Source organism: Hesperophylax consimilis, chromosome 12 (genome assembly GCF_061612785.1).
Source record: "Hesperophylax consimilis isolate HC1 chromosome 12, BYU_Hcon_1.0, whole genome shotgun sequence".
Lineage (NCBI taxonomy): Eukaryota > Metazoa > Arthropoda > Insecta > Trichoptera > Limnephilidae > Hesperophylax > Hesperophylax consimilis.
Genome location: NC_142847.1, coordinates 5912398 through 5936577, shown reverse-complemented (window position 1 = coordinate 5936577; position 24180 = coordinate 5912398). Strand labels below are relative to the sequence as shown.

At 35.3% G+C, this 24180-nt stretch overlaps 1 protein-coding gene across 1 annotated transcript; it reads right to left on the bottom strand.

Annotated features, from left to right (window-relative positions):
* Positions 1-603: 603 nt before the first annotated feature.
* On the bottom strand, positions 604-24060 carry LOC149419051 (serine/threonine-protein kinase/endoribonuclease IRE1-like). Its single transcript, XM_089638093.1, has 14 exons — positions 23867-24060; positions 23669-23786; positions 20895-21149; positions 20118-20312; positions 17767-18007; positions 15537-16227; positions 11891-12069; positions 11593-11742; positions 10209-10348; positions 9004-9194; positions 7103-7236; positions 6086-6233; positions 5691-5870; positions 604-5505 (listed from the first exon to the last, which is right to left on the bottom strand). Exons 1-14 carry the CDS (start codon positions 23948-23950, stop codon positions 4816-4818), a joined length of 3396 nt encoding a protein of 1131 aa, XP_089494219.1. The 5' UTR covers positions 23951-24060; the 3' UTR covers positions 604-4815.
* Between the last annotated feature and the right edge of the window lie 120 nt (positions 24061-24180).

Sequence of the window (24180 nt, the reverse complement as noted above, 5' to 3'; positions counted from 1 at the left end):
TACTAAATGAAATAATATACATATAGGCAGTAATATATTTTCTGACTAAAGTACAACCAATAATTAGACACTGGTTAGTTGCAAAAAGATTTATCCCTCTCCAGTCCTTCTAAATTTGGCAGAACCAATAATACTTTGTTTCAATTATTGCATATTATACAAGTTGTACGTAACAGTATAAATAGGTACATATTTATATTTTTGTAACATTGTGCCCTTAACCCTAAGTATACAAATATAATAAAACTCTATCAATTTTGAATATCTATATAGAAAACGAGCAATTAATTATAAAAATTGTTCATTTCAATTATGTTCATTGCTAACCTACATAATATATCTGTTCCGAGAAGCATATGGATGCAACGTCAAAATACGAAACATTCAGGAGAACCGAAAACCTGTGTTTTTAGCAAACCTTATGTTATTTCCACAAATATTTTGATTGACAATTGAAAAAAAAAAAACAATATTTATCTCTAAATAGTATAAAATAATAAATTATTATAAGCAGTAATTAGTCGCCTGTAATATCAATACAAATTGAAAATATCTCCCAAGTAAAAAGACTAAAATTTAAAAATTTCCCACTAGACGCCATCTTTTTCAATTTTTAGTCTTTTTACTTAGACGCCATCTAGTGGGAAATTTTTAAGTCTTTTTACTTAGACGCCATCTAGTGGGAAATTTTTAGCCTTTTCACTTAGACGCCATCTAGTGGGAAATTTTTAGCCTTTTTACTTAGACGTCATCTAGTGGGAAATTTTTAATTTTTTAGTCTTTTTACTTAGACGCCATCTAGTAGGAAATTTTTAATTTTTTAGTCTTTTTACTTAGACGCCATCTAGTGGGACATTTTTAATTTTTTAGTCTTTTTACTTAGACGCCATCTGGTGGGAAATTTTTAAATTTAGTCTTTTTACTTGGGAGATATTTTCAATTTGTATTGATATTACAGGTGACTAATTACTGCTTATAATAATTTATTATCCTTTGTGCTATGCGTAAAAACCTTGTCTTATAAAAATTAGTTTATCATTAAAAATAAGTATAAAATAAAATCGCTTTTCTTGTCTGTCTGTTTGTGCTCTTAGATCTCCTAAACTACGCAACAGATTTTGATAGGGTTTTCACTATCGTTTAGAGAATTTCTTCCAGAAGATTTATATATATAATACATGCTTATTATATTTTTAAAAAGTATAGAAAAGTCGACGTTTTGTAATCAAGTCAAAAAAATATATATTCGGGTGCTTACATTGCTAACGCTGGCTAAACCTTAAAAGATACATCAAAATAATGTACGACGGAATTGTATATCTTAAAAAGGCCTACAGAAAAGTTTAAGGTGGTATATGTCTATCTTCTAAGGATAACCCACAGTATTCATTTTTATATTTTACATACATTGTGTGTTATTTTGACCAATAAAATATTAATTTTTATCCAATTAAATATGTTAGCTATGTTGAAAATTGCCGTACAACATATAATTTAAACCAATATCTTAGAAGATATTGCAATTTGAAAAATCACTTGCAAGAAAACTATTTGCCACATGCACAAAAGAAGCCGCGGCGAGTACTTATCTTTGTTGCGTTAACAAGTATAATGGAGCTTTCTGTGTTGGGTTGTTTATTGACAATATTATTTGGTTTTCAACGATGAAAAACAAGTTATTCTTATTTTAGTGTTGTTATTTTATGAATATTGCGAACATTAGTTCTTTTCTTTTTTTCGTTTATTTTCCTTATCAGTTTTGTATTTAAATTATGTCTCAAAAACGTAGTACATAGTTTGAATACAGGTCGTAGTACAAAGAATACAAAAAGAATGCATTTGGTACATCTTAATGACAAAAACGAAGGAGAAAGGGAAATCCAGCTGTCAAATAGCAGAGAAAGCAAGGTAATCCAGTTGACGGCTTTCCTGGAGTTAAAAAAACTAATACTCTAGGGAGGGTCTATGTAATTCATGCCATCCAACAGCGAATGTTTTTACTTAAGAACGTTACTTCATGTTGTAAAAGACCCAACATCTTTTGCACACATCAAAACTGTACAAGGAGTTACTTATAATACCTATCGAGCAGCATGCATGTGGTGATTAGCAGGTACTACTGTAAAAGCGGTGAACGCAACCGCAGAGGCATAACAATAAATTAGTAGAGGCCGAATATGTTGAATATTAAACTCGGGGATTTGTTAGTGTTTTGATGGCGAGGGCGACATCTAGAATGGCTCACCAAAATTGAGCTTCTTTTTAAATTAAAGGAAATAACAGATGTGTCATCGATCATCCCGATGTTTTTGGAGGGACCTACCTTTGCTGTATACAACGAACTTAGTGCAGAAAACAAAAGAAACAGCAACGCAATAAAAAATGCGCTGGTGTATGCATTTGGGACGAATTCATTTCTGGCCTATGAAAAATTTGTGAGGCGCAGATGGCATGACGACTTGTCAATGTATTCATGACAGATCTGAGGAGGCTGGCTAGGCTAGCAGGTGTTACGTCCGATGCTCTCCTGAAGAAGGGATTCATAATATGTCTGCCATCAATGGTGTCACGCGAATTGCGCGCGCTGCCAAAGTAGAGTCAGTGCAGTTATCAACCATTGTGGACCGTGGTAGAGCTCTGATGGCAGAGCTCGTGGATCAGCCTGTCATGGCGGTGGCTCAGAGCCGACAGAAATTTGCTCCTTCTGACGGAAAAAATGTAAATGCAAGACAGCGTTGCTTCAAATGCGGTGGGCCACAAAGGCTGAAATTCTGTTCAGAGCAGTCAAAAAGTGTCGTTTGTTGGAACTGCGTAGAAGAAGGGCGCTTGGCCAGGCACTGTGAGAAGGGAAACGGCAGCAGGAGAACTGGTGCGCCGGCAGCTCTCCTGAATCAGGACTAAAGGCGCTTCCCATAATCCCAGTTACAGTCAACGGACGGAAGGTGCGAGCGCTCGTTAACTCGGGGTGTTCTCGCACGGTGGTGATGAGTGGGCTCTGTAGTGTGCAAAGTCCTGGCTGCGATGTGATTGATGTAGATGGCAGTCGTGTGTTTTGTGAGGGGCGAGGTGTCGCCAAGATAGTAGTGCGTGGTGTTTGGGTGTGGGGTTTGTACTACTGGTTGACTGCGTGGTGACGAAAAAACTATTTAGTGCGGTCGATGTCATACTAGGGATGGATGTTATCGGAGAGCTGGGTGGAGTTACGATACTGCGCGATCGGGTGGAGTTCCCACAAAGTGGACCAGATGAGTAAAGTGAGCATTGTGTCGAGTCTGGTGAAACCTCGGCAGCTAGAATATCCGTCAAGAACAAGGACTTTAGAGCTATATTCAACGGAAGAAACTGGTGAGTTGGGTTTGGAGAGGTTCCCCTGCTGAGCTAACAAACACTGTAGAGTGCTATAGAAGCACTAAGTTACCAGAAGCGGAGGCGGCTTATGAAGAAGAAATTCAGAGGTGAATCTTCAAGGGTTGGCTCAAACCATGGAAGGGCAGCTCCGGCGGTATCCTTCCTCTAATGATCCAAAGGATCAAGGGAAAAGTACATCCTGTTTTGGATTATCGTGAGCTCAACACTTCGGAAGGGGAGGAAACTGCGTGAACCTCTGAAGTTGCTTGATAAAAAATATACTGCTATAAGATTTACTGCTTGACAATGTCAAAGTGCTAAAATTGGATGGGATAGTACATGTGTCACTCGGACTCTTATGATGCATTGCACCCGTGCGAAGCCGGGGCGGGTCTCTAGTTTATTTATTAAGAGATTTGCTAAAAACACATAGGTTTTTAGCTCTCCTAAACGCTACGTGTTTTGGAGTTGCATCCGTATGCTTCTCGGATACAGATATTAGAACCAATCGATTATTTTATTTAGCCTGTCGGGTCCAGTAGTTGCGTTTTTGACACGAAATATATAATAGCCGTTGATTCTCTTCATGCCATATGTGCCACCAAATGACATGTCCTCATAAAACTCGTTCTATCTTCTTTTCAGAAAAGAGAGAGAGAACCAAGCTTTACCAAAACAAACCAAGAAAACCAAAGTTTACCATATATACAAACGTTAATAACTGTTGAGTCACGTTATGTCACATTTGCCACCAAATGACATGTACTCATAAAACTTATTCCATATTCTTTCCTATTAAGGTCAGACATATGACATTAAAAAGTTTAAAAAAGAAAGAACACAAAACTTTCTCTTTACATTTAAAAGTTTACCATATACACAAACTTCAATAACCGTTGAGTCACGTTATGTCACATTTGCCACAAGGCTACCAAACGAAACGTCCTCATAAAACTTGTTCTATCTTCTTTTCTATTATGGTTATACATATAATATAAACAGTTTTAGATAGAGAGAACACCAAGGTTTCCCTTTCATTTAAAATTTTACCGTATATACAAAACAAATGACTGTTGAGTCACGCTATGTCACATTTGCCACCAAATGAAATGTTCTCATAAAACTTGTTCCATCTTATTTTCTATTACGGTCAGACAAATAATATAAACAGTTTTAGAAAGAGAAAATACCAAGCTTTCTCTTTGCATTTAAAAGTTTACAATATACACATTAAAAAAATTGAAGTCAAGCGGAATTAAATAAATCTATAATCTGACATATTTCAGATTAACATGATACGATATAGTTTACCCTCGAGGATTTAAAAAAAACAAAAAAAAAAAAAAAAATTGTTACTAAATATCTCTGTAACATTATGTATTAGAAAATCTTGACAAATTTGTGACAGAATTCCTTCAACAGAAATATGTAGGTGAATTAATAAATATAAAAAAAAAGTTAAATGAATTACGTGTCGGTGAAAACTTCCCCCGTCTGATTCGGCAAGATCCAAGGAATGGGACCTTCCTCTGGCTTTTTCCTTCGATTTCTTGGTTTATTAACAGGAGCTGCTTCTACAGGGACATGAAGACCCTCACTTCCCCCTTGCGACACAGCTATGTCAGAACTGAGTGGAGGATTTTTCATCTCTCTAGAAAATTTGCGTTTTTCTTTTTTCCCGTCGTCTCGAAATCTATTATCTTTTTGCTGTGGATTTTTAACAGGGGAATGTCTTGGAGACATGTTACTATCTTCAAATATCACTTCTTCGTCTTTAGGCCTAGCTCTCCAATCTTGGACGTTGCTTGTGTTAGCGTTTCTATTGTAATAAACCTCGTCGTTTTGATATTTCTGATGTTTCGGCGATTCGTAATAGTTCCTGCTCTTTATGAACAGATGGTTGTTTTCCAATCTCTGGTCGGTTTCGAACCGGTTCAGTTCGTTGATTTCAATCTCTTGGATGATGTACCGTGCGTTGAAGTTGTATGCTTCATCGAAGTAGTGCGAGAAGGTATCCTCCTGCTTGTACATTTGCATTTGGAGCCAGGTGTGGAGCAGAAGGCGGGGAAACCTGGTGAGCCAGTACAGCGTGAAACCTTCGGGGATTGAGCCAAGGCTGTCTTGCGCTTCTTTAGTCAGCTCCCTGTAGTGGTGTTTCTGTAACAAGAAGATATTTTATTTTATTTATTTAGAAATATGCAGTATGTACATTTGATAAGGTAGGAATATTAAATATGACATAGTTAAAGGGCCTGTTATGTAGTTCATACAATACCTTAAAATACATTCAAATTAATGAATCTGGAGAAGGGACCATAACAGTATTTATTAATTAGTGTTACCTTATTCCTCATGGCACGCAGCAGGTCCTTGACGCTCTCCCCACTGTAGGAGCGGTACTTTCGCAGGTCTGCAGCCACGGCACTGCCCACCCGCCCCCGCCAGTCCCCGCGAACCACTCCCTCGGCTCCCAGCTCCAGGGGCCCCCCGGGGGGATCTTTCTCCACCCTGTCACTGACATCCTAAAACATTTAAATACATATATAACAGAACAAAGAAAAAAATTATTGCTGCATTTACTGCGACACGTTTTGCATGATGGGAATTTGTCCCAATTAAATTAAATGGTGTAACTGAAGTAAATTAGTATTAGTTTCTTTATTTATTTCTGCTCCCTGGGTTTTGGCCTAAACAACTGGCTGTCCCTATAAACTAAGCAGAATCAACTACTAAATACCTGTAAAAATGCCAGAATTTTCTGCTTGTTCCAAAAGATGGGATAATTGTGAACAACTTTTGCAGTTGGTCTTTCTGGTGGCCGCGCCGAAAGCATAGATTTCAACAAACACTTTGTCAAGTCAACCTCTTCTTCTGGCATCGACACACTGTAAAATAAATCCATACATTAGTTTTCTAGAAAATCGAAAAGAATTGTTATGGATAAAAAATACTCATTTTAATTACTACCGTTATTTTTTTCAAAAGGTTATGATGTATTTTGATGGAAATCAAATCCTAAAATTCAAAGTAAAAACTCAAGAAGTCTTACCAACAGATTTAATAAACATAATTATTCATTAACACAGACCAGCGAGAAATCACAGAATATTATAATATCCAATTTAGAAAAAGACAATAAAGATAATTTTAACACATTAATATTATATTACCTACTTTATCGCATTATCTAAAATTATTATTTACACGATCAGTTCCAATTTTCAAAATGACACTTAAATTAAAAGCAAATATAACTAGCAGGTATAACTATTGCACACCACAAACAACCGAAATTAAGATGTTTGATTTAATAAATATCATCATTTATAAAAATGTTGCCACTATTAAATTCCATGTACCGACTATGTATACAAGACAAAATATAACATTATTTTGCAATACATACACAACCAACTATCAGACACACTCACTAACCAATAGGATACATGATCTGGGCAACAAGTTTGGGGGTACTATTGATTTAATAATTGACTCCATTTATAGAATTAAGCGTAATCTATACCAGCACTTTGTTGAATCCTACAAATTAGAGTAGCGTTGGTAATGTAGTTTTAGTGATTTGTCTTATATGTAGCATTGTTCTAGTTTCTATATTATTTTACGTTACTGTTACATGTTTTACTAATATTGTTTTATATTCAGTTTATCAGTTTACTGTAATATCATGCTTTAAATTTTTTTGTACAAAAAATTAAATAAAAAATAAAAATAAAGTGCAATTTAATTTTCTTACACTAGTTGGCCGAGGTTGTATCGTCCCTTTAGTATTTTCCCCTGCCTTTCTAAAACGTCGCCAAATGGATGGATCCCATTTGACAAGACATAATAAAATACACAACCCAGGGAAAATATGTCCACGGATGTTGTCTGAAACAAGTATAAATGATAACCTTATGAAATTATTTTGGCTTTGAAGTAGATTTTAAATCTCACCCATAGTTTTTATGACTAGAAAAACACATAATAATAATAAAAATTCTGAAGTACATACATATTTGAGCAGCATTAAGATATACAGATTTGTAATTTTATTTACGGAATTGTCATAGGACAAATTGGGTTTTTAGACGAGAGCTGGCAACAAAAATTCATACCAAACAAGTAAACTCTGGCTTAATATTAGTTTATTCCAACTTTCAAAAAATTTTAATTTATAATATAAAAAAAAAAAAAAGTTTACATACCTATATGAAATTTTATTTAATTTTTACTAAATTTCAACTTCCTTAAACTGTAATTAAATTCATTGATGCTTCAAAGTGACTTCAAATAATAATTTTGAAATGTGTACATATATGTACATTCATAGATAATATCACACTTCGGCCGGGAAAGGTAGTTCTACCCGTTCGGTCGATTGATACTTAACGGTGGGAAGGGTAGTTCTAACTATTGTGCTGGCCTCATTTCATGGCAGAAAAGACGGAATTATTCAATTTTTTTTATATTAATATTATATACTAATCTCTTTGTAAAGGTCCCAACTATACGTACATAATTATCAAATCGTAATGCAAGTCTTCTTTTTATATTTATATTCGTGCCTTTCGTTTACATCAGTATTTCAACAAAAGGATAGTATATTATTTGTTATTGTAATAATTCAATTCCTGGTATGAGGGTTTTTATGATCGTAAAACCCGATTCGAATTCACAAACCCGATTCTCTATCTCTGTTCCGCCGCACTCAACTCCTATGTGCAAGCGAGCGAAAGATGTAGGGCGTATTTAAAGAAAGCAGGTATGTATAGGCAAATACCGATAGGTGGACCGTAATAAACATATTACAAGGTCAATTGAGTTGCATTTAAAATAATATTAGATTTTCGTGTAATACTTTTATGGCTTGTAGTAGAAATTCTTATCAAAATATTTTCGAAGATATAGCGTTATGAAACAAATTAAAGAAATTCACGTGGGACCTTTATTTTCGCCCGGAGACAGTGTAGCGCCAGCGCAAAACATACCCGCCAGAAATGTGATATGTGTACGTAGATTCAACAACTCAATAAAAATTAAACTTAAAAATAATTATTTGTTATTGCTGTAATATAATGACTTGGCCAAATACAATCATCATAAAATTATGTTTTGTGAATATCAACCAAGAAATTTTTGAACAATCGATAATTCAAATGAATTTATAACAAAAATTTTATGTAAGTACATAAAAAATAAATTAAATCTTTACCTTTGTTTTATATCAAAACGCTAACAATTTTATAATTTATATTTTTCATTAACTCCACACAGGAGGCCTATGTCACCTTTAGGTATGCTATGTGGGGGGTCATTTTAAGAAAAGGAAAGAGAGGAAGTTCTGGAAAGGAAAAGGATATCAAGGGTGGGTGAATGAATTTATTCCTCCCACTGCGGTGCAAAGTCATGAGTCGAGAGAGTCCTGCTGAGAAGTCTAATCAGTATCTCCCAATCCAGTCTGCAACGGAGTAGGTGGGTAGATGCGTCCACCGCCAATACCCAGACAAACTTCACCCCATGAACTGAGCAACCCCGAAAGTCACTAAATAGAGTGAACCACTTGGGGTGACCTACGACAGAACTGTTGGTTATCCAATAAATGGTTCCCGGGGCAGCGGTACCCAGACCCGCCTCCCAAACTGCTTATTAATTTACCGTTCTTTCTCCCTTAATCATTTCTGGAGCTATCCATCCGTCCGTTCCAGTGACCCCAGATCTCCTAGAGAAGCTGTTTCTCCCAATGTTCAACTTCTTGCAGAGGCCAAAGTCGGATATCATGGCGCGCACTGGACTCTTGTTGGTAGAAACAGACAGCAGGACATTGTGCGGTTTTATATCACGGTGCACTGAAAATATTCAAATAAATTACATACCGTTCAAATATATTTAGCATTTTTGTGATAGATTATTATATATTTTTTAATTATAACATTCCCGGGATATAACGTGAAAATGTTTTAAAAACTCCTACTACCATCATTATAAGCGGAAACTGTTGCTTGTGCACTGATGGAGGACTCAGCTAGCAGAGGATTGACCCCGCGAGGCAGCAGTGGAAACTCGACGCATTTTTCCATCCGATAACCGGTTAGGGATAAATATACAAGGTGTCCAGAAAACTCGTAGCACAAGCAGGAAACTGGTGATCCTACATTAAATTTGAAGTGCATTTTGATTTGAGCTTTGAGTAAATCGCGTACGAAATTGGAATTTTATAGATCAAAATTGAAAAAAAAATCAGTTTACAGGTTAATAATAGTTCTTTAATGTTTTTTTAAATGCGTTGAAGCATATTTCTGCCTCCAAAATTTTGTTTACCTTATTGGAAATATAAATATAGCCTATAAAAAATATATGCTCAAATCGAAAAAAATGTACTACTCCATGTGGTATAGATTCGCCAGTTTTCTGCTTGTACTAGAGCGGCCGCTACACTACTCGCTTCGACGAAGTCCTCGACGAAGTTCGAAGTGCGTGCCCACACACTTCGCAACTTCGCGAGTAACTCAGTCCAACCAGTCAGTGATTGGTTTATTTATGCCGTGACGCTTCGAGTCCTTTGACTCGGGCGCATTTACCGACAACAATCGGAAGTCTTGCGAAGCGAAGCGAAGATGCCCGAAGCGAAGCGAAGTTCGTGCCCACACTATCGTATTCGGTCAACTTCGATCAACTTCGCGAGTAGTGTAGCTGGGCTATAGGAGTTTCCCGGCACCTTGTGTAATATTAATTAAATAAATTTTATTTTTTTTATTTAAAATTAAATAAATGGATTTTCATTATGACTTCAGCACGATAAGTAGGATTATTATTGATGCTTGTTAAAGTTGTTGCTTTAAAGCAGATAAACATGACTTTACCTATGTCCAAAGCATGAAGATGTGCCAAGCCTGCAGTGGCCTGCTGTAGAACTTCCAACGGACCAATGTTATAGGCTTCTCCCAATTTTTTCTGAACATATTCCTGTAATGTGGCTGCGCAGAGTTCTAGTGCAATGTACCTGAAATGTATAAAATGAAATTATAACATTTGTAAAACCTTAATTCACTTAAGAATCTTTGCAATAATTGCTCTATAAAAACCATTTGTCATCTTTGGGGATGATGTATGGAGGGTATTTTTAGGAAAGGAAGTCGGAAGTTCTGGGAAGGAAAAAGGTATGAGGATTGGGCAGGAATCTGGGGTTCAGTGTGTCCAGGAGTGACAGACTTATGAATCCATCCCCCCCAATGCGTGCAAGGCGATGTTCTAAGAGTCGTGCTGGAGAGGTCATAAGGTCACCCTCAACCCCCAGTCTCTTCCAATCCGGCCTGCCATGCAGCAGGTGGGCCGAGGCATCTATCACCAAGACCCGGACAAACCTCACCCCACTTGGGCATCCCTGCTAAGTCACCAAACGTAACGAACCACTTGAAGTGTTGTTTATCCGATAAATGGTTCACAGGCAAACAAGCAACTTTTCACAAAAAATTCTTGCCGTCAAGGTATTTCCATATTGTCAGTCAAAATTGCATTATTGCGTATTCTTGTTGGCATATTGCCCTCTTGAGAGTGAGATCACTTGCCTACCGATATTATGATAATATTGTCAGACCAAATCAATTTCCTTCTCACTCGTTACGTCTCTGTTAGCCACCTACCGCTACCAAAACTGTCATAATATTGAATGCGATATGTGAATAAATAATTTCATGATTTTTTTTTCAACAAGTTTGGTGGAGTTATTGCAGGAGACAGTTTTTTGTGTTGTGAATTTGTCCAATAAATTTATGGCAATTTTGACGGGACACGACAACATTGATGGCCAACACCTGCCCTGCAAGACTATTGATGGCCAAGACAATTGTTCGGCAATAGGCATTAACAGGCAATTTATCTTGCTTGTTTACAAGCAGCAATACTTTTCTATCCCAATTGGTATTCTATCCACGTGGCCAGTCCATTGTAGTCTTCAGAACTTACAGAATCTTACAAAGGTTGTATGCACAATTGTAGGGAATATTGATCTTTCAGTTATCTTTCATAAGAAAGTCCTGGGTTCTCCTATCTCTGGGTTCAAATTCTCAGCCGACAGGCAGCAAAAATGTTTGTAAACATTGAAATAAAAATTTAATACAACTGTCTTGAGAGACAGGACCAGCTTTCTCAGGGCCCAGATCTCAATATCTGACCGCACTGCTTCTGAGTGCGATATAACCAGAGAGTATAGATAAAGTGAATCCTAATAATAAAAGTTTTTATTACCGGAATAGTTTGTCTTGTTCCATGCAAAAGTATCGGACAACGTTAGCGTGAGCATCAGATTCCGTCAGTAAGGCGACTTCTCGGTCGGCAAAAGTGAAACACTCGGGAAGTAATCGCTTTACTGCCACATCACGATTCTCAAAATTTCCTCTGAAAGTTAAGAAATAAACATGAATTCATTTACGAGGGTAGAAAATACTTATGGCCCTGTTAAAGGAACATCATTCAAAATTGAAACACTGCTTTAAATGGTTTTAGCTACCTGCATGTTATATTTGTTGACTATTTTATTTTTTACCTGTATACAAAAGTTCCCTCGCAGCCCTTCCCCAAGACTTGTTCAGGATCGAATATAATCTTCCCGACTTTGATCAAGCCATTTTCTAGATCCTCTGGTAAAGCGGTTATCTGTCCACTGGTGCTTGAAGAATTAGAATTTCTCGAGCCACTCTGGGACAATTGTTGAAATTCACGGATCTGGAAACATAAAAAAAATTATAGAGTTGGTAATAAAACTGACGTAATATGCATGTAAAAAACAAACCTTTGTGCCAAACAAAACTTTAGTTTAAAACGATAAAAACATTCTTTGAACCTTACTCCTATTTTCTCCCAAAATGTATTTTTCCTCCACAAATCAATCTGTCAAAATCCGCTCTTACTTTTGTGAAGTATTTTTTCAAAAACGGAACAAAATCAAATTTGAGGAAAATTATTAAGTACCTACCCCATTTTTATTACGATAATGCTCGATACTATGAATAAATTTGCTTGTAAATTTATTGAGTAGTAAAATAATGTATATTACGTAAAAATGTTTATGCAAGGTATGTATGTAATTGATAGAAAAGTCCTAGCGTAAACATTACATTAAGACTTAATTAATTGATATGCATTAAAACATGAGTGATAAGCGGTGGCAACTGGTGACTTTTTCATGCTATAGGGATAAGATATGTCACATCACTATTTTTAAGTGTGTCACATCACTACTGTAGGTAGTGGGTAGGGAAGATATTATTATTGTCTGTGATCTATCTCTGAAACAAGGCTAATTTGTCTGGATTAACAAAGTCATATAAAAACAGTTATCAGTGTTTCCCATAAATCATCCTAATAAATACTAAACAAAACATGGTGTCAAAAAATGGGGTCATAATGAGTATAATATAATCTTATTAAAATGAATCAATGAATGTCGAAGGATAATGTAGAGGAATCGTCGAAGTCGCACATGCAGCATTTTTAAATATCAATGTTGGGTTAATCTCTAAATAATATAAAATAAAGTCGCTATCTGCGTCTGTCTGTTTGTGCGCTTAGTTCTTCTAAACTACGCAACGGATTTTGATAGGGTTTTCACTATCATTTAGAGAATTTCTTCCGGAAGGTTTATATATATATATACAGGGTGGCCACAAAAAACGGATTTCAAAATTCCCTGATAATTCCAGGTTTTCCAGGGCAGTTTCTATATTTTTCCCTGATATGTTTTATTTGGTATAAAGGACATATCGTTCAAAATTTTATTTTTGAAACACGATTTTCATCTACGCCAGAAAATTAGAACAGATACATAAATAAAAGGAATTCCGTCATCTAAAGCATTTATTATTTCTTTGCACCGCAATGATCTATTCAAAACAAAATACACTTATTACAAATTTATGATATTTCGCCTGAAGACAATTTGTGTACAAATGAAAAGACCAGACAAAAATAGACAAATAAACAAAAGTAAGTACAGTAGAACCCCGATAATTCGAAAAAACGCGTAATTCGAAATTTTCGCCAAAAAAATTACCGCAGAAAAAATTTTTCAAACAAAAATTTTTTTAATTCGAAATTCGTTAATTCGTAATTCGAAATTTATTTTTCTCCGCGCACGAAAATTTGTTCGTGAAATTCGAAAAAATTTGATTTTTGCGAAAATAAATCATAATATTTCGTAAATCTGAATCTAAAAGTCAGCCGTGGCGGTAAAACGCCGAAAAATGTATTTTTACGTGGTTATACATCATCCTAATTAGTATTATTATTGTGTAAATCTGAATCGATTTACACTGGAATGTTGTATTTTTTCAAATTTATTTCGAATATCCGATTTTGAAGGGCGGAGAAAATACGTTTTACGCGGATATATGTCGTAGTTTTACGAGTTTACACCAAATATAGTATTTAAAGGGTCGGCCGCGAAATTTCGATTTACGCGTAAATGTATCGTATATTTACGAATTTATTTCGAATATTTGAATTTAAATGGCCCGCTGCGACGGAATCTGCCGCGAAATCTCGATTTACGCGTAAATATATCGTATTTTTACGAATTTATTTCGAATATCTGAAATTTTAAGGGCCCGCCGCGACGGAAATCGGACGCGAAATTTCAATTTACGCGGAAATATATCGTATTTTTACTAACTTTACTTCGAATATCCGAGTTAAAAAATACGGCGTGACGGAAATCGGCCGAAAAATTTCATATTTGAAATATGACATATTTTTACGAATTTACTTCAAATATCTGAACTTAAAAGGCCGGCCGCGACGAAAAACTGCCGATAAAATTCGATTTACGCGGAAATATTTCATATTTTTACGAATTTACATGAAATATCTTAATTTAAAGGGTCGGCCGCGACGGAAATCGGCCGCGCATTCTCGATTTACACGGAAATATATCGTATTTTTGCGAATTTTTTTCGAATCTGAATTTTAAGAGCTGGCCGCGACGGAATACGGCCGCGAATTCTCGTTTAACGCGGAAATATATCGTATTTTTACGAATTTAAATTCAGATATTTGAAATAATGTGCCGGCTGCGACGGAAAATTACCGCGAAATCTCGATTTACGCGGAAATATATCGTATTTTTACGAATATCTCAATTTAAAGGGTAGGCCGCGACCGAAATCGGCAGCGAAATCTCGATTTACGCGTAAATATATAGCATTTTTACGAATTTATTGCGAATATCTGAATTTAAAGGGCCCGCCGCTACGGTAATCGGCCGCGAAAATAAAGAAATAATTGGTATTAATACGAATTTACAACTAAAATACCACCCGGATTTGAAGAGGCGGCCGAGAAAATCGATTTTCGGCGTATTTTTTTTTTTCATAAAAATTCGAATTACGTGGGAATTCCTTAATTCGAAATTTGATTTTTGATGTCCCGTGGATTTCGAATTAACAAGGTTCTACTGTATTGATACTTTGTAAAAATGTTGATAATGATGATCTTTAAATTTTATTACAACCGTACTGGGTGTCCGACCCTTTTGACACTTTGTTGTAACTTTGCTAGCTTTTTCTTTACAGATTTCGAACCTACATAATATAGGGTAAAAATCAAGGCGGGTGGTTTACGACATGATTGTGTTGCAAGGGCTATTTACGAAAATAATAATAAAAAAATACCTACTTATTTAGTTTGTCTTTGTAGGCATATCTTTTGTTACACAGGCCGCAAGTAAAAGTAATAAAACACAACTTTGGGACTTCACAAATCGTAAATAACGAATTTCGTTTTATTGTTGGAATTCCCTGATATTTTAAGAATATTTTAAAATTCCCTGACATTTCCCTGATAATTCCCGGTTCGGTAAAATTCCTTGATAATTCCCGGTTTTCCAGGTCTGTGGCCACCCAGATATAACACATGCATATTATATTTATTTAAAGTAGAGACAAGTCGAACAACGCCGGGTACCCATCAGCTAGTATAAAATCTTATCATTTTGAGAAATGAGGAGTACATTGGAAATAGGCCTTAGGCCTGAGTATGCATAGTGTATCAATAATAATAATAAAATACATTAATGTTGCACCAGCTGCCACAAGCTTGAAAACATTAAATATAACTAATAAACATTAATTGATAAGCATAAACATGATCATTAAATGTAAAATCATAACTTAATTGATTGATAAGGATAAACAAACCTGATTTCGAAGATACCAAAACATTGATATAACCACTCCGACCAAAATAATCAAAGAAAACTTCAGGCCAATATTTTCCTGTTGATTTATCCAAAGATACGCTTGCTTGTAGAACAACTTCAAAGATACTGGTTTATCATTTATATCTTGGTAATCCGTTTGTATTCCGACGGAGTGAGAACCTTTTGTCTCATTCACTCCGTCATCATCGTCGTTTGGAGAATCAACTATAACAGACTTGTCTTTGTTAGTTAATGTTACTTCCGGCGAAGAACCGTTTGTCAATTCCAGCCATTTTCCATCATTACTTTCGCTGGGTCCCATTATCAATTTGATCTGTCTGTTATTTAATTTGTTATCAGTGGCGATTTTAACCGGGATCGATAGTTCATTGAGTTTGCCTAAGATTCTCAGATTGGTCTCTGCGTAATCAGGAACTGAGTAATGACCCAGTAACAGATAACCTTTCGCTGCTTCCGTATTTTCTTCGTTGAGATTGTAATGGACGTTTATCTTTTTCCTGTAGACTGTGTAGTGATTATCGGTGCCATCGCGGTGTTTGTTTTTCTCTGTTGGTCCTTCTAGCAGTAACGGTTGGGGATCATCGGTTGATATGGTTATGGTGTTTTTATCAACCAAAGAGGACAGAGCGTATAAGCCGTGAACGTGCTCTCCGACGTAAAGAGACGGGCTGATACAAAAAAAATTACAAAGATTAGGAAAAATATTTTACTAACATAATAAATGTGTGTGTTTGGTTTGGCGGGCGTAATATCTGTAGAAAACTATGTATAATTCGAATGAAGGAAATTATTGTATGAAGCAAATACTATAGATCTCGCATGCAAACTTATACTTATACCTACCTACTTAATTATAAACCATATTGTTTTATGTAAAAACATTATTTCAAATAAGCAATTATTATACAATTTGTGAAAAGAAACGTCACATCTCAATGGAAAATCTTTTTTCAAACTTTCTTCAGGCAGGTAGGTACCATAATATTAAATATAAAACATGGCCACCATCTTGTACAGAAAACGAAAAAAATTAACGGTCAAGCAAATACAGAATCAATTTTTTACAATTCTTATTTTAGTGGCGGACTAACTACGTGGAAGATTGAAGCAGAATGGGAAAGTCTGAGTCTGACTAGAGAAGAATGGCTAGGTTACCAGAGCTGATGAAGAACATTTGTAGAGTCCTACCCTGTCATGTAGCGTCTAGTCCAGAGGTTCCCAACCTTGTTTAGCACACTGCCCACTTTTCAAGTTTTCCGCTTTTTTCGCATACATATACGGAAAAAGCACCACAGATGAATTTTTTTTTAAATGATTGTTAAATGTTTTGAAATATCAAGACAAAACGGTTGGTAGCGTGGTAGTTATTGATTCTCAGTCGGGCGTTGCGTGTTTGATCTACTACTATATAGTTTAGTCCTTCATCATTACACAAGCCAAATTTTACACTTATTATTATGGAAATGGGTAGATTTTCAACATTCTAAGATTATTGGTTACCCGGAAATGTTACTTTCTAAATTTAAATAAATGTTTTTTTCAACAATATTATCAAAAAAATAGAAATACTATTAATCCATTAAAAATACTTAGTAACTAATTGAATGGTTCATATGCAAGATTCTTGCAAAGGTTTGCCTATACCTTTGCAAGAACCTATTTAAAGTGTCTGCTCAGAAAATTCTCATTTCTGAGAAAAAACTTCCTCCTGTTTTATATTATGTTTTAGATTTAATATTCTTGTTTTTTCCTGTCCTGCTGTTATTGTAATTCTAAGTTTTGTCATCACTTTGTATAAACAGTGTATTTAGTGTTATCATATTAGATCTGTATTGGGTAAGGCACACTGTAGGAATAATTTTAAGAACCACTAATACTGAATTACCATTTTTTAAGTTTGTTATACGAGTAGTTAAGCGCACTTGAAGTGAAATGACACTAAACTGCGCTATATAAATGCCATGTTATTATTATTATTATGACTTCTATGAATTCATTAAGAGAATGATTTTAATTTTATATTGTTCGACCCTTCACCCCCCCCTTAAAGCCTTTCACCACCCCCCATTTGCTCTCGAGGCAACCACCGCCCCCTGGAACTTAACCCCCGGATATTGCCTACGTTGGCAATCACTGGTCTAGTGCGATGATGAATGTTACCTTTCTGTAAAGTGACTTATGTTTTCAATTTTTTAATTAATTCTTACAATAGTTCTATATTGGAATGTTGGAATCCCCTCCCATGGGTCGGCGTGGCAACATCCTCCATGATATGGTCCATGGTATCATCTCCGACGGTGTTGAACGGCACGGCAATGAGGCCTTCTGTGTCCAGGATATAGGCAGCCACTACGGGCGACTGCATGTCGTGTGACCAGACCATCTCGCCGGTTTTCCTGTCAAACGACGTGACACGCCCGTTTGAGGTTGATGTGAAATGTACGATGCCTGAAATACATTGCAATTAATAGAAACATTATGAGACACCTCTTGTCTGTATGGTGTATGGGAATGCTATCGCAACGGTATGTGTGTTATTCAATCTTTTCTCCACATTTCCGATTTATAAAGAATACTGGTAGTAAGCAGAAGTTTTGATTCATACAAACAAATGCATTAATAGATAAGTGAAAATGATTACATATTCACTTATTATAATACTATGCGGTCAAATAAAGGAGACAGGTTAAGTAGGTACCAATTACGAATTGCAGATAGTTGAATGTGTTTGATTTTTTAATGAAATTGATTAGAAACAAATGAATGTCAAGTACGTAGAAAATTTCAAGATAGTGGATTTACAACTTAACCTCAACTGAGAATTACATATTGGATTTATTACTTTAAAATGACCTTAAAAATGAACGATAAACTAGTTGAATTCCGCTGCACGCTTGATAGGCAAAAAAAATTAAATAGCACTTGGTTTGAACTAAATTACTACAAGAAATAACTATTTATGTCATGGAAGCAGAGCCGGCCCTATGCGGGTGCTATTGGAGCATGCCGCTTCGGGCGCCATATTGCTATGGTGCCAAGGAGCTGATGATACCTAAAATCTAACAGTTCTAACACTAGAGATTATTTTTCATCAAAATGGCGCCACACAAAAATACAAACGATCTGAATATGATTGATTACACCTAACTACGCGTTTATTGGTTTTGACAAGGGGTGCTAAAATTTTACTCGTGCCGGGCACAGTTTGGATCAGGGCAGGCCCCGCATGAGAGATGGTAAAAGATATATTAAAGTTCCATTTTTTCTCAATCAAAGTTAAGTTCGAAGGTTATGAAATAGGCATAAATTATTAAAATATTCCAAACTAACACTGTAACAACCTATTTTGTGGATGTTTACCTAACGGCCTTTTGACGACCTCCATGGTCGAGGGGTAAGGCTCTCAATTAGCAAGCCAAAGGTCGCAGGTTCAAATCCCGGAGGGCGCAAGTAAATTTTATTTGATTAACTAACTAACCATCACGCCGTTTCCCCGCAGGGGTAGGCAGAGACGACGGACCGCCAAACAACTTGGTCTTGGCACACACTTCTTGCCTCATTCACATTCATACATCGTCTCATACATACTCTTCTATTATTCTGACTCTTGACATGGCCCGACTCGAGTATCTGATTCACTTGATCGTGCCATGTCTTCCTCGGGCGTCCCCGACTTCTGCTACCATTCGCATTTGCATCATATATCCTCCTTACACTCCTATCTTCGCTCATTCGCTCTACATGCCCAAACCATCTAAGCGTCCCTTTCTTAATCTTACTCATTACGCTTACATCAGCCTTGCACTCTTTGCGGATCTCCACATTCCTCAAACGATCAAACATAGTTTTACCACACATACGCCTCAGGGATCTCATTTCAACTTGTTATTTGTTATTTGATTAATTTGTGTTATATCACAATTTATTGATTAAAAATATTATGTAGCATGCTTGCAGCACTTTCCATAGTGGAAGATACTCTTAGTATCGCCCTGGTGCAAGACCACCATTCAGAATTGAAACTTTGCTTGAAATGGCTTTAGCCATTGTTTGGTGACCAGATCTGAATATCCAGGTACTCCCCCACCTTCCTCTTCCTCATCTCCTACCCCTCCCCGTTACCTTCAGCCTCACAGCATATTCATCCCCAATTGAGGATGCCACAGTATCACTGGCTACAGACGGTTGGGAGCAGTTGGAACTCTTGTGTGGTATTTCCATAGCAAAAAAAACCCCCAACTTAAATAGTTGTCTCCATTAGATATTTAAGTTGAAACCAAATGTTGTTTTTTTAAAGAGCCTTTGCATGCAGCGGAATTCAACAACTTTACCAAATGAATTTATAGCTGTAGTATGGAAAATTGATCAACAAAGATTAATCACCTTTTGGATAATATTGTCTAATACATGTACCCACTCAATTCCATCCATTAACCTTTATAACCAAAAAAGTCTACATCTTTATATGTATCTTACGACATACATGAGGTTTCAGTATTCTTTTAAAAAAACACTTCTGAATTGGGCTTTTCTTTATAAGAAAAATGAATATTCTTACCATAGTTATTGGTCATATCTTGTCCCATGGTGTGCGAAGAATAATCAAAGTATGTGACATTCCACCGTTGATTTTCATGTTTAGAGTCGTACATGAGGACATTGTACTCTGTCCTCGCTACATAGATGGCGCTCTTAGGGTCAATGGGACATGTGTTGTCTTTTGAACCCTCGAAAGGATGTGTTCTATCGTAACCTGCATGAAAAAAATTGTGATTCACAAACATGCTTGCAATAAACACAAACAAAGAAAGTTAATCTAATTAGCATCATCATGATTTTCTCCAAAATAATTAAAAAATATTTGAAAATGGAATTAGTGTGGATCACATGGACCAAAAAGTTGCCATAAGGAAAAAAAAGCATGGAAAGTAATTAAAAAAATTAAAATATTTTACCTTATCTCTAAAATAGAAAAAAATCCTTGACATTTATTTAGGACGGGTTGTTTCGGAGAATCTGAACAATTCATCAAATTTCAACGTTCATTTTCAAGTTCTGTGAAAGATTTTTTCAAGTTCTGTTTTTATTTCAGTTTTGTCAAGCAACTAGCCTACAATGATATAAAAACAGAACTTGAATATGTCTTTCACAGAACCCGAAAATGAACGTTGAAATTTGATGAATTGTTCAAATTCTCCGAAACAACCCGTCCTTAATGTCTCATTATTGACATTTAATGTCACATTATTGACATTAATTGACATTTATTTAAGAAAGGAAAAAGCTTTCCCTCCCAATGCTTTAATTTGAATTGATTAGAAAATCAGGTAAATACCCAGAATATGTTTTCTTATCCCCGTTTTGGGATCGATCATGAACCATGTGTCTATTTTTTTTCCAGTGTAGAGTATTCCGTCGCTGGATCTACATGGCGCGTTAGCCACCAGCTGCGGGATGGTGAAGGGCAGTTTCTTCAGAACGTGATGCTGCCCTGAATGCGTGCCGAACATATACAAACTGCCGTGCCGGGGGTCGGGCAAGAACTGTGGTACGAAACGCTCGTTCTCGTTGGGCACTTTCACCACGGGCTCTGGAAAAAGTTCTTGATTCAATAAACTACTAGATTGTTTTCATGTAAGGATGCAATCAGCTTAGTGTGAAGAGAATTATAACATGCCGTGATAAACACTTGTTTAGGTGTATTAGTGGCTGTTACATTGCTGTACACGCTTACCCACACTAACAGCTTTACTAATAAAAAATCGCATTTTGTAACACATTGCACAAAGACTGTACAATTTCTATTTCGAATTACTAAATAAAAAATGTCTCTAACTGCGCTACGAAGAACTGACAATGTTGCACTTTGGCAGACTTATGCTCATGCGCTACTTTTACGCATGCACCATGTTCTTCAGTTTCCCCGCGAATGACAATTTTTCATTTGTGATTAAAATCATGTTTTCGTTAATAATTTCTATTCAAATTAACAAATTCACTATTACATTAGTATAATTCAATATATTTGCTATTATTTATGTCATTTTTCGTTGGTTTTAATCCATTAACCTGTTAACCGGGGAGTTCAGTTTTGAATTACGCATCATATAACGGGCGCGAACTCCTTCACTAGGACGTATCAATACGTCACGCCCGGTGGACGTAATTTCATTTTTTTTTTTTTTTTTATTTATCCATCAAAAAAAGTGAAAACATCGAATTAAAAAAATAGAATATTTACAAACAATTATAAAAATTAAAAAATATATAAAAAAGGTTATAATTACAGAACAATAAATAAAAGCACACAGATAAAAGAGAAACATTGGTTTAAAAAATTACAAAGATGTAAAAATTAAAAACTCAATTTCCGTGTGATATGCTCGGAAATATACGTCCCGCTCGTTCCAGGGCGCAACATATATTTCAAGGACGTATTTATACGTCCTACCCCTACCCGATACTATTTACGTTTGACGTATTTATACGTCCCGCCCGGTTAACAGGTTTATAATGTCATATTGTGAATATAGTTTCATGTTATCGGAAAAGGCAAGGTTATTTCGGACTCATAATTTTTTTAAAGTTACTTTTAAATTGTGAATTTAATAAAATTTCCATGAAAGTGATGTAGTTTAAAAACATTAATGCCTTATGCATGTGTAGGTAGATACAAATCTAAAAAAATATTTATATTGTGACAAAATTTATGATTTTTTTTAGTTATTAAATGTGATAGTTATCTTTCAAATTCCTCAAACAAAACGACGGTGTTATTAGAATTATCAAATTTATTCAACTGTTTTGATAAAAAATGTTTGTATTAAGCTTTTTTTTCATGTTTGAAATTAAAATACTGCAATTTTTAAATATCAAATTATTTTTAAAATATTAAAATCTAAAAGGTAATTTTATCTTTTTTCTAAAATGGTATTTGTTTTTAGGACATCTTTAAAATTAAGAAATATATAGAACATTTTAAATACTTTGGAATAATTCCGAAATTCAATGAGAAATTATTATTATTTCAAGTTTATACAACAGATAAATAACCCCCTTTGGTTGGATAAGCATTGTAAATATCTTTCCTTGAACTGTTTTATGCCCGTTTCTATTTTACGTTTCAATTGTAAGGTTTTCACATACACGGTCGTTTATCAATTGAATAATGTTTTTTAGTAAGGTTATAAGAAAATTGCATTTTCACATGCAAACAGATTTATTATGATCCTGCCGCTGAGAGCTGCATTGTAAAACTGTCTTTCTGTCACATGCATCATTTATGAAAAGTGGGAGGTTACGACGGAGCTTAGTTAGCGTGCCTTTATCAGAAAATACTATCAGAATTAAAATGGGATTAATAAGTACTTAATAGATTCACGCCTCCTAAGTCACATGTTCAGATGCAATATTCTATAACTGTATTCATGCCAATAAGCAGGCAGAGGAAAAAATTAACTACAAAAAATAAAATAATAATAATTGGATTATTTGTATAGTGCCGTTTGCGTGAGAAAATCATCTCAAGGGGGCTTAACAACTTAATTTGTGCATTTAATCTATTCCTATCACTTATAACTTATTACTTGTGGCTTATAACTAAGATTAATGTTGAGTGATTTACAACTAAGACTTTTAACTAATGACTTGAAACTATACATATTTTTATGACCGAGTATGTATTTACACAATACCACTATAATATGACTGATTAATCAATGATTTTTTGGGTTGTTGACGTTATATTATCCTGTCATAATAATATATAAACACTGGGTAAGGTTGGTAGCAGTTTGTCATTGAAGTCGTTAACAATTTGATGAAAAGAACAGAATAATATTTTAAGTTAAAAACAGTGATGATTGTTTCTCACAAATTAAATATTAAAGTCACCTTTTTGCACAAAACAACACGATTTGTTAGATCAAGGTTTTAGGGAAAAGATTATTAAAAATACAAGTCAGTAAACTCTAATGATGAATTTAATCATAAAACTACTATGATGCTTCTGATTCAATTACAACAGTTATTCCTGCAATTATTATCACTCGGATGTATCGTATTACAAGAATCGATATAATATTGCACAAATTGTTAAATATGGTTTACCATCTTTCAAAGTCCATATAATATTCCCGGATATTTGGTCAACGGCTGCCATGCCGCCCCCGAGCGTAGCAAACAATAGGGGTCTGTCATCTGGCTCCCGTGCTAAATCTGTATTGTCCTAAAAACATAACACATTCACCATTAGAACACATGTTTCGTCATACCGATACATTGTTATTGATAAAGACATTGTCTAACCGCACTCTTGTGAACTGCAGATAACACCGAAGTATTCTCGGCGTAGAATAAAACTAGACTAATTAATATATGGATAAAGTTCATTTTCACTTTTTACACTAATAATATATTTGTCATTAAAACAATTTAAAAGCAAAATCACAATAAATAAAGCAGACACATGACATTACTACGTCAATAAAAACAATGTCGAACCCCATTTTTGACAATTCCTTTCACCAACGCGGCAACATTATCTTTTAGAAACGAGTGCCTAAACGCGTCGAGTAGGGAATATTTTATTTAAGCTAAAATATGCTTTAAATTCTGCGTTT